This window comes from Xiphias gladius, chromosome 8 (assembly GCF_016859285.1).
Source record: "Xiphias gladius isolate SHS-SW01 ecotype Sanya breed wild chromosome 8, ASM1685928v1, whole genome shotgun sequence".
NCBI classification, from domain to species: Eukaryota; Metazoa; Chordata; class Actinopteri; order Istiophoriformes; family Xiphiidae; genus Xiphias; species Xiphias gladius.
Genome location: NC_053407.1, coordinates 8,699,201 through 8,711,627, shown reverse-complemented (window position 1 = coordinate 8,711,627; position 12,427 = coordinate 8,699,201). Strand labels below are relative to the sequence as shown.

The 12,427-nt window shown below is 38.8% G+C and overlaps 1 protein-coding gene across 14 annotated transcripts in view; it reads right to left on the bottom strand.

The window, feature by feature from the left end:
* Positions 1-12,427, bottom strand: part of cdh13 (cadherin 13, H-cadherin (heart)) — a 333,542-nt gene that overhangs the window by 242,007 nt on the left and 79,108 nt on the right. For all 14 annotated transcript variants that reach the window (XM_040134174.1, XM_040134183.1, XM_040134177.1 and 11 more), the window contains one exon: positions 8,120-8,240. In XM_040134174.1, the coding sequence (XP_039990108.1) occupies positions 8,120-8,240 (121 nt within the window). The remainder of the gene's footprint in view (positions 1-8,119; positions 8,241-12,427) is intronic.

The window sequence follows — 12,427 nt, the reverse complement described above, 5'->3', positions numbered from 1 at the left end:
AAATACAACCCCTTCAGCAAACACACAACAAAAATGGACCAATCTTCAAATGTTAGTGAACTGTTTTTTGTTTTTTTTAATTTCATGAACTTAATTGTGGCATGTGCCCAAAAGTTAGGACACACTACCAAGTTGGTAAGTGGTGTTGGTGGTGTTCTTTTCATCAAATGCTGCTCTTTTTTCCCCTTAAAAACACACCTTTAGTGAATTTGGCCAATGAGCTCAATTTTAACTTTGTCCAAAAAACATGCTTCCAGAATTACTCTGGCTTATTCAGATCTTGCTTTGCATACTTCAGATACTGACTTTTGTGATGAGGTTACCTCCTCCCCACCGTCCGTATAGATGTGGTCCCCCCCCCCAGTGACTGTCTCAAGATTTGTTCCAACCATTACAAATACAAAAATAGCACATACAAGACTGTCTCTTTAAAATGATCTCCTATTTAAAACAACAAATTTACAGGATGTTCCCGAGCAGGTTCCCAGTTGGTGCAAACTGTTCTGATTGACTGCGGTCTCTGATCATTTTAGGCCATCACTTCCTTTCTGAATCAAGACTTGCCAATTTCTGGTCAGAATAATATAATATTGATTGTGAGTGTTCATATCTGCTCACCAAAGCCTGCTCCCTAAATTTCTTCAAAGCTGCAATTAAAAACATCATATTACTAACTGATGAACACCCTCTTAGTGAACAGCCTGCATTGAATTAAACATTTGGAATTTATTTTTCATTCCAGAAGTGCAGTGAATGTTGTTTGTTAGACCTACTAGCAGATGTACTGCCATTTGCATTAGAAATGTAAATTTCTTCCATTAAGTGGGTTAGTCAGAGCCGACACGTGAGTATAGGCAGGAAGCAAGAGTGAGCTTCTTCAGTAAAGAGAAAGTGGCAGAAACAGAGGATGGACACAGAAGAGATGAAGAGAGAGAGATAGGATATCAAACGGCTACCAGTTGCACCTTGATTGCAGATGGGTCGTGGCACTACTGTCCCTGTGCCCCTGATGCTCTGTGATTGCAGCCTCTGCAGGCTGCCTCTCAGGGCTGCTGATACCAGTTTGTGTGCTAGTGGACCAAGATCCCACTTCACAGCCAGCAGCAGGTGTACTGATAGAAAGGTGAGATATCCATCTGAATGTTGTGCACGATGAAAATTATCATTGTAAGCATAATAAAATAAACTATTAAGTAACTTTATTGATGCTAAAATTAATTTTAACTCGTCAGATTGAAAGCACACAACTGAATTGTGATCTGATGTGCTCCCTCATTGTTCTTGACTGAATGTTTTTTTTTTCATGTCAAAAAATTGGCTATAAAAAAGAATCCCTACTATAGTTTTCAAAGTTTTAGCTATTCTTTTCAATAATGATGGAATAAAAAAAACTTTTTTTTTTATTCAGTATTCAGTTTAGCAGATTATGTATACCTCTTTATGTAGAGGTAAAACCGAAAGTGAGTGCACCCATAATGTTGGTAATAATGTAATTACACAGGAAAATTACGGATGTGTACAACCACAGGAAGTATAGGTGGTCAAAGTGGAACCGGTAAACTGGTCAATAAACTGTTCATTTTTCTTCCAAATAAGAGGTTTTTTTTTTTTTTTTTTTTTTTTTTTTTAAACCTCTATGATTGTCTGATCACTTGTGTTTCTGGCCCCCTCAGACCCCTGTTTTTGTGATGGTGCCATATTTCCCAAATGTCTGCCCTTAACACAGTAAAAACAGAAAGTAGTAATAAACCAGAGTTTTTGAATAAAGAGGCTATCTATAAAAGTATACTGCCCAGTAGATGTTTCTAGAGTTTAAATCCCAAAGCCATAATTCTCGCTTTTTATAAGAAAGTACTACTTTTTTGCACTGTTTATGCAAAGCCTTATCTATTATTAGCTATAACTCATCTACCATCATTAACCGTTTCCTTATATTTTAATGATATAAAATCTTGTGAAAGACACTGATGTTTAACTAATTTTGGCTATTACATTTTAAAATATCCCGTAGATATTCTATGATATTCTATTCATAGAAATTCTGCTGAATGATCTCTCTGCTACATACTCCAAATCACATTTTAAGAGCTATTCAGCAGCCCCCATATGGTGTTACTGATCATAATTCTTGTCAAAAATTCTCATGGCATTTTCCTTCATCACTGATGATTTGCGATCTGTCATAAAAGAATTAGCTGCCACTTCAGCTTTATATTCCACTCTCTTCTCCTATCTACAGCCTCTACCATTTACTCTCCCCTTACTGCAGCATCACTCTATCCCACTTCCATCCCAGCCCTCCTAACTATCCCTAGCTGCTACCATCTGCCAGCAGCCTCCAATCACAAGTTAACCCATATAAGATTGAATGTAGCTGTGGGCCAAGTAAGTCCACTAGGGACCCACATGGATTATTTCTTTATCTTGGTTCCCTCCTTACCTTACCCACTCTGTCGTTTGTTACAAACAAACATATTGCCCATGGTAAACACGTTGTACCTGCAATGCTCAGATTCACAAACATATTGTATGTAGAAACATCAACCCACACATACTTACATACTGGTACACACATACACACTTGCATACCCATACTTGTAATGGCCTTTACTCTAATTTAAGTAATTTGTCAAAAGAACACCTTGATTTATGGTCAAATTAAAAATACACCAGAACAAAGCTGCTGGTCCTGGTGACTCCATCTACTGAAGGTGATTAATGCTACACCCTTACAGGCGTGAGAGTGGCATGATCCGGATATGCACCCTCTCATGCAGAGAGAAGCGAGTGAGAACATCAATTCGTGCACCCACACTCTGGATGACAGAGTAAGTGTAGTGTAGGTGGGTGCTTGGGGTGGCACTGGGTAGGGTGATAGTAGTGGATTGAGGGTAGTGTAGGGCAGGTTATAATGCCAAAATTAGTAAGTAGAGCAACAATGTGTGGGACACAGCTGTTTTAACTCATCATAAAGCTAGACTTCTTATAGCCTCACTGCATTTCCATGCAGGGAATCTCCTTTTTTAAATGATTTTCTGCTTTACAAAATGCAAATACAACAATGAAAAAACACATTTGGCTATGGGCCTGAAACACAGGGTCCTTTGGCTGTAGAACACCACTACACAGATGTTTAAAATATGCTCTTATTATGCTTACTGGTAAATATAATGCTTCTATTCCTACTATTCCTCTTTTAGTGGAGAACATCTGATGGCTATTTGCTTAAGTAACAGTGGAGAAATACTGAGGTTCTCACTGTCATTACAAAAGGTGTGAAGGGATGTGCTAGGTGTTCCACATAATGCAGTGAGTAATGTACTTAGTGGGCTGACTAGATAAGAAGCAAATGTACCACAGCAATCTCCTGCATGAGAACAGATACATCTGAATGAAGTGCAGCTGAGGAAGCAAGCAACCTTTAAAGCTGCAAATAAATCACAAAACCCATGTTTTATATGCTGCATGATGGAGTATTTGATGATTTTGTGTGTGGTGTTTGTGGTGTAACAAATTCTTCAACAACATTATTTTGTGTTCTGAGCAGGAGGGATAGCAAACTTTATCACCTAAACTCAGAAAGCAGAGTCTGGTAGGACAGAAGCAAAAATAAAACAGATGAGAGAGCTGCTACTTTTGTCCAATTTATCCAAAACCACAAAGCTGTATCAGATTTCAAGTACTTTTAATGTACCTCCATGATAAAGTCAGAGAGAACACAGGCAAGAGACAAGGATCATGCCAGAGAGGAGGTCTTTGGAGCTCAATGTAGTTAATATGCTTCGAGCCTCATGCCAGCCAGAAGTGATCCATGTCCAGAGACTGCTGCCGAACAAGAAGTAGAAGGCTTACTGCTAGCTATGCCAAGCCTGGAGAGGGCCATCTCCTTCAGGTAATCTTTTTTTTAGGTGAAGTCTTAAGGAATGCTTAATTAAGAAATGTGAGTGATGCTATAGAAATTGCTAAAGGCTGTCATGTTTTCAGGAGTAATCATCTTTGGTGGTGGGATTGTATAAAGCCTCACAGAGCCTTGGTCTTGCTCTGCAGGATACAGATAAGGTGACTCTCCTCATTTCTTCTCCACATTTTATCGTCTGTCAGCTCGGTATGTCTTACACTTCCAAGTACACCGTAAAATCAAAACTGTATTTTCACCTAAGGTTTGCATAAATTAGCAGAATGCAATGTCTTTTTATGATGGCCTCTTGGAGAAGGCACACTCCTGGCCATAAACGTTCATGAAGAAGTCCAGTTTCTGCACAGTAACAACATTACTGATATTATGAAATACCATTATTTCTGATAGCCCGCCAGGTTGGTGACAGCAAACTGCAGCAATAGCTGCAGCGAGGGAAGAAACAAACAGCTTGCAAAACTAAGGTGAGCTATACCACCATCTCAAAATCAATACATCTCACTGCTATATTTCTCTGCATCATGGCAGAACCCACTGAGTGAAAGAACTATTAAAATAACTTCTCACAACTGAGAAAGTAATTCAACCTTCAGTAAATGTCACTCAGCACCTGCTCCGGTTAATGCGTCTCGACACTGTGGAGACGTTTGGTATTTGGAACACTCTGAACAAGTATGGCACTTCTTTTTGTAAAATGTATAAAGATGAAGCCCATACTAGAATTCCTCTTTTCAATCTCAAGGTATGGCTCTTTCAGAAAACAGGTCATTTTTTGTGCATGCAGAGTATGTTTCCTCATGGCAGTGGTTACTGTTGCAGTGAAACAGAGACAGCCTCAACACCGAATTGGCAGCAGAGCATTTGGAGCGAATAAAGGATCAATTCCATCGAGCCCAGTCATTTCCTAAACTGGAGTCCATTCTTCATTCTATTCATTATTCAGCAGAAATGGCATTCCTCAACATCGGGTCAAACGTCTCTTACACCTGAATAAACTCAACTCCTTGGTAAAAAGCAATTTCCAAGCTTTTCTATTAAGCCGCTAATATTTGAAATTAATTTGTGCCTTGCTCAGAATGGTTATCAAATTGGGCTGTAGGTTTTCGGCAGTGTGAGGTTAACTATAATACTTCAATCTAGCAATGAAGATGTACAGATTTTAGTGTAAGCCTTCAAAATCTGTTGGTACATTCAGATATTTGGATGAAATTGATTTTAGAGGACAAAAATTTGTCAGTTTAAGTAATAAAATTTGAAGTGGATAAATGGTTAACCTCTAGTCTGTATTAGGTCGAGTTTCACTGATTGAAAGATGACACCACAGAGACTACACAGTCAAACCATGTGATTTAGCAGGGTTAAAGATGGAGCACACCATTTCTCCTGAAGACCATGTGTCTTACACGTGCTGTCTATCAATATAAAAGTGTTTATACATTGATCTATACATTAACACTTATTGTTTTCTGAGGTCATGAGGTGAGGAAGCGAGATACCTGTTCTGCACTGGCATTTGTGACCTACCCTTTTGCCATTTGATTCTATTTGCATATGCATCAATTTTTCATGTAAGCAATGGCCAGCTGAGTAAGAGGAGTTGGAGGGGTGGAGTGCATGGAGGACAGACAAAACTGAAACGTAAGTAGAAAGAGTCAGAGACTGGAATTGATAAAGTGGCAAAATGAACAGCAAGGGTGCCAATGCTAGAAAAGACAAAAAGAGTGAATGTATGCATACTGTATGTGTATATGTTAGTTTCTCATATGCCATTATCCAAGATGAATGTCCTTGAACCCAGGTCTGCACCGACAGGTATCTCTCGCTAAGAAACCACCCCTCAACTGGTAATTACACAGGGAGGTCTACAGCAGGTGGCATAGGGCTGAGCAGAATTTACATAAATCTGCATGTGTCACTGGGCCCGGCTGCAGCCCCTGCTACTCTGTATGACTCATGCTCACACTCAGCAGACAATTTGTTCAAATTTATGAAAATGGATGGTAGGATGGTAAAATTGTCTCAATGCTCTCTCTGATATCCATGTATATTGGTGAATCCACTGAATTATTTGTGCTAATAAATGGCTTTCCCTTTCACTTTCTTTTCTTCTTTCTCACACACAAACACACACAAACACACACACACACACACACAAACTGCAAGCTATGCACAAAAACAGACACGTCATGTACACATACTGCTATTTCACTCTGATCGTTGTTATAAAGCACACATACTTGCATCTAATTAATCCATCCAAGTATTACAAAGCAGTCGCTGACATAAACATAGACGCAAATTATACATCTTTCAAGCTGATTGCTGAAATCAGTGCTGAGCTTTATTTGTTTCCTTTTTAATTTTTTTTTTCATGCATCCATCTATGTGTGTGCAGAGTTTTCATTTTTTAAATCCACTATAAATATGCACAAGCATATTTATGCTTGTACTATATATGAATGAGTGTGTGTGTGTGTGTGTGTGTGTGTGTGTGTGTGTGTGTGTGTGTGTGTGTGTGTGTGTGTTTGTGTGAGAGAGTGTGTGTGTGTGTGGCACTAGCACATCTATGCTTTTGTCCGTAACTTGTGAGCAGTGGGACCCCCCATGGTGAGAGGTGTTTCTGCTGAGAGGAGTATATTCAAGATAATGGAAGCACTCGTCGTCCCAGAGCAGAGCACTAAAGCAGAACTGAGTTCTGTCTCCTACTACACGCACCACTGAACCTCCAGATGACAAAATGTCTCACTGGCTGACCAAATCAAACACAATAAAGCTAAAGAAAGAAAAAAAGGAAGACTGAAGGAGAAAATGTTCAGATTTGTTGTATTTTGCTGTCTGGGTAGGAAAGTATGTATTTTCAATTGGAAAGGCTTACTGTCAGTAGAGTGGCACTTAAAAATGTTTGTGCTGTGTAAGAACACCTCTACAAACACTGCATGACACTCCAGCCATAAAAGAAGTAAATGTGCATGTCACTGAAGCAGGTAATGAAATTAACCAATGTAGTCTCATAATGTGGAGAACACCACAGTGGGCCAATTAAATAAATAAAGAAGTGGTTGAATAATGAGCGTTGAACTAAAAACGTTCCAAAATAAATGACAGACTGCTCTAACAAACCATAAATTATTCTCTCTACATATTTCCACTGTATTTCATCATATTGTACAAATAAAACAGCAGCAACTCAATGCAAACGTGAATAAATTATTAAGCAAATTAATTAGTAAAAACTTCCTTAGCTCTGTAGTAAAACTACCGGTAGCTGTCTGCACCATGTCGAACTCTATTGAGAGACTCACAACCCCAGAGGATCAGACTGCTAGCCAGTCTGTGGGTCCAAGAGGAGCAGAATGGACCAACAAGTTGTGGCAGCAATATAGAGTTGAGATTGGACTCATGTGGTCAGAGTGTCACAGTGCAGGAGTCTGTGCAGAATCTAACTGGTCACTGCAGTAACAAAAGGGTGACAAGGCTGCCTCCCGACTGGCCTGGAGATAGAAGTGAGCCTCCATGACAACGACCCCTCAGCTGTGAACCCCACAACCTTCCTCTCAATCCATCTCAAATCTTTAACATTTTTGCATAAGAAGGAAAATATTACTCAGAGGCTGTGGGGGACTGAGTTCTCCAGAAAGCTATGTCGACTCGAGCATGGAAACTTGTGTACTGGGACTGAAAAGCTCCAGCATGATAGTCGCAAGGCAAACACACATGCATATGAGCACACAACACATGCACAGTTAACCGAGCAGCCCTGAGGCTGTTTTCAGGGGAGGAACAAAAGAAAAAAAAAAAGATTTTGTAAATATCATCAAGTCAAGGAGAATAATTCATTTGCAGACACAAATTATTTTGTTGATATTGTTGTCATTGTGGTGCAAAGATGCAACCAGTTCTATCTCCTGTTTATAACAAAAATTCACATGAATTCTAATGAATGAGAAAACAACCCATACACACACTTCATCACCTTGACCTGGGGAAGCCTGGCTTTGCTCTGTTAAGCTGCCCTGGACATGCTGCTGTTCAAATCCTCAGGAGTCAGACAGGCAGACTGAAGGTTTATGTGTCTGTACAGCCACACACAGATTTGTGATGGGGAATGACAGAGTTTCAGAGAGAGGAAGCAACAAAATAAACTTCAAATCAAAGCAGAAAAAGTTAGATTCAAAACAGCTATGTATGTCCATTTTCACTGACCTTGTATAAGCGGCTGGCCTTTCCGGAAAGGTCCACTGTACACCACCTGGTAGTTTTTGACCTGGAAGCCAGGCACACAGCCCTCATGGCCTCCGTCCTGTTGGCCACCCACATGGCCAATCTGAAACACAGAAAACAGAGGAGAGGTCAGGATAATACACATGAGCACACTGTTTCCTAGTAGATAAACTTGACAGACACGGGCAGGGGGATAGAATAACTAAATAAAAATGTTTCCCTTTAAAAGACCTAATCCTTATTAATCCTAAATAAACAAAATTAGGCTGAAGCAGATACACAAACTCATAGTGTTGGGAGGGGAAAAAAAAAAAAAAAAAAAAAAATCAGTACCTCTACTAGCAGAAAGGTTCCCAACTATTAGAAAAATACTACTCTGATAATTTAGCATTGCACTTTTATAACATTGCCAGACTCACAGAGGATAAAAATTGATGCAACAAAACCATTATGTTTTTTCAAGGCACCAGTCCAATAATTATTGCTGCTTTTAGGTCTTTTGTGGTGAAAGTGTGGGATACTTGTACCCATCAGAATGACCACTCTTTATATTTTTGGTAAGTACCAAAAAAGTATCTGCAGTTAATAGTTATTTTCAGAACTGAGCACCCAAATTTATAAAATATAATAATAGTATCAATATTAATCACTTTACCCCAGTCTCATATGTAAGTCATTTTTCCCGTTCTCCCTTTTTACTTTACTTCAAAAATACTTACTTACATAGAGTACATGTAATTAAAACAAATAACAAGGAAAGACTTTTTTCACAGTCAAAAGAAAGACTGACACTTCAATAATTAGCGCCATTATTTTCCCCTCCCTTTGGGATGGATCAGGTTCACATTGATGTTTAATAAAAGATAATTATGATTTAATTCAAGGTTCGATTAAAAAAAAAAAAAGAATGTGTTCAATGGCTTCTCTGTTTTCTCTTAAAACTCTGAAGATCAAGATATCATTTGGCTGTCATTTCAAATTTTACAATTTGATTTAAAACAGAATAAAAATGGCTAAAAACTGCCTTTACTGACTTTTCATTGACCCATATTCTCTATAAATCCCATTTATTCAATTTAAAAACTGTGCAAGGAAAAAAAGGATTTCAAACCCTTTTTTGCAAAACAACCTTCTTTTAAAGGGCTGATGTTCCCATGGAAACGGACTGCAAAGTGCTGTCCCTCAACTGATCCTCAGAGGGAGACCAAATATACTTTAGGTAGGGACAAATGTACAGTGAAACAAAAAAAAGCAATTTAGGTTGAATGTAGGACTGTGATGCATTGATTCAAAGATATGGCTCGTGCTGTTTCTTTTAGACAGCACAATGTTTTTTGTTTACTATTTCACATTGTATTACTTTCAGCTTTGACCCATTTACAATTGCAGCTGAGTTTGTCTATGGTCTGTTATTGTAAATGTGGATTTGTTTTAACCAGTCAGACTCAAAAAAGCACTCTCAGAATTCAAGAGGAATATAATTCATGAAGAATTAACTAACCTGTTTGAGTTCAGTACAGATTTATCGGGCTCTCTCCCAAATCTGAAGTTAGAGGTTGAACCGACTACGGTAAAATCTAAGGATGATACATTACATTATCTTCAGATGTAAAGCTTACATTGTTTTTCAGACTGAGCTCAGATCAGAAATATTATGTAGGCTGTGCAGGCTGAAACTTCAGCCCTGTGCAGTGCTCCAAGAGGGAAAGGAGAGAGAGATGCTGGTTTCCGATTACAGGTACTGGTTCACAATACTTTAGAACAGAAATCATGTGTGAAAAAAACTACAATACAAAATACAATTACTCATAAAACATTAGGCCATAAGAGGGCATTGCGGCACAATTAACACACTGCTATTTAACTAACCAAGGCGATGGCCACAGCTTCAGTAAACCCTCATAACTCACCAGATGCCCAATCACTGAATAAAGGTTTTCCCAAAAATTCCAGTCTCAGGTATGGACTCTCTTGATGTGTGTTCTCTGACTCAGGCTAATGAGCTTGCTTTATTTTCCATTATAACCATCCTGCCAAGCTACAAACTCTCCACTCAGGCATGGACATGGCCTTATCTTCAATGATGTCATGTCCTCCACAGTGACATGGCACTGCACCAGTCCTACTTACAATGAGGCGAGCGGCTTTGCCTTAACACAAGCCTCATGACTGCAGTAATGATACAGAGGCTTCGGAGTAAAGCATCTCCCATACAGAGAAATCTCACCCTTGTTATCAGAGTTCAGGGGTCAAGAGATAAGTAACCACAAGCTCTTTATATATTGGCAATAGCTACTATTCGACATCATTACAATTGAAAGTACCACTTTAGAAACAGAATCGCATTTGTTGCAGAAATTGACAGACATGATATAGATACTGCAGCTCTGAAAACACAGAAGCAAACCCAACAAACCCAAACTATTTTCTGGAAACACTCCCGTCCCTACAGTATGTAGGTCAGCTTTGCATTGTGTGCTGAGAAACAATTAGTGACACACCATAAGGAAGCAGAGAGAAAGGAGGTGAAGAGATCCAGTGATCATTAATAGATCTACACAGCATAGTGAAAACATTTCCATACAATGGACTGAACCCACACTGGACAAGGTATACAGTAGGGAAAGGGAAGAAATGACAGATGCAGGATTTCATCCCTCAGTAGGGGTCATAATCAAAGATTTGTTGCACCCCTCTCTAGTAAATGTGATTGTGTAAAATGTCATGTTATGTTTAAATGTTGCATCTTGATAAAAGGCATGAAGATGTTTTTAAAAGTATAGCATTTTTGTAAAAAATACAAGTATCAATCTGGGAAATTGCTGTCATTACACAGAAGGTGCTGTAATTAGATAGGCCATACTGCATGACGTATATGATATGTATCTACCAAATTGTGCCATCTGTCACCAGTGTCAACAAGTGACATCCCACCTGCTCATCTACATATCTCTTGACCCCTTCTATAATAATTCCCCTGGAAATATCAAGAGTGCTTTAACAAAAATAATTGGATGATGTCTGTTGCAGAGCTATGATCCTTTATAATATGCTTACATATACTCATAATTATATTGATAAAAGTTAAGACATTATTCAGTGAGAAAAAAAAATTACAGTGAAACAGCACTATCATTTCCATCCAGATGAGAGGAAATAACATTTCAAGAGATCTTGCTAAGATAAACAGAGGACTCATCAATTACACAAAGTACAAAGTGTTTCTCATCCTCGACCACAAGACCAGTGCAAAAATCATTGAAACTGTCTTCTTTGTCAATGGGCTGTTTCAATGCAAAACGAAGAATACTACATTGAAGGGAAATGGTGGTAAGGCCCATTTATGTAATTTGTCTGTTGTTAGATGGTAATTGTCAGTATCACATTAAATGACAATGAGTTATGTTTATTTCACCTCTGTTTATTTGGAACTATCAAACCTAAAAAAAAATAGTGTGTCAGGGGAAAAAATTTAATAACAGACATAGTGTAATATTTCACTGGGTTTGGAATGACAGTTATGACACATCACACAAGTTACAAGACTTTCACACAGCAGCGTCTAGGCTGTCTATGGAGATCTCTCAACATGATGAACAAGCCTTGGCAGACATTCAGCTATAGAGGTTATTACATGTAATGTCCCTGCAAAGCAATCACTGCACCCAGGGGACTTAGTGCTTGCTTTTCCTTCTGGTGTCAAAATGTTAATTCAATTGTATCATAAGGCTTCCTGACAAGGTGGGATACAATGCTTGTTGGTCCATAAACTCAATCAGGTTGACTAAAGGGCCAGAGACGCGTCAGCATAGCAAGGGTATATGGGACACAAATGCAAATGCAGAAAAAGACATTACCATATGCACACACACACACACACACACACACACACACACACACACACACACACACACACACACTCATACAGTGATGTGTGCACACAAGCATGTGGATACCTGTAAACACACCACACACTACGCACATCCCTCTGTAGGTGTCAACAAAATGAACACCCATTTAAATGACCATTAAGGGGGAAATATTCCAAGCAATCCAGCGCCAGTGACTCACTGTAGGAAAGTGAAATCATTAAGGCAAAGCAATGTTAATGACAATGTTGTTACCAATTGAGACCATTATTGTGGGCAATATTCTCCATCAGGAAACCATTTAAGAATGTACTAGACATGTGAAGGTTACATCATACCAGCCGAGCTGAATGAATTGAGGCATTTTATCACTGAAGTCCATCTTTTTACCGTTCTGAAAAATCCTTTTTACAGAAGAATA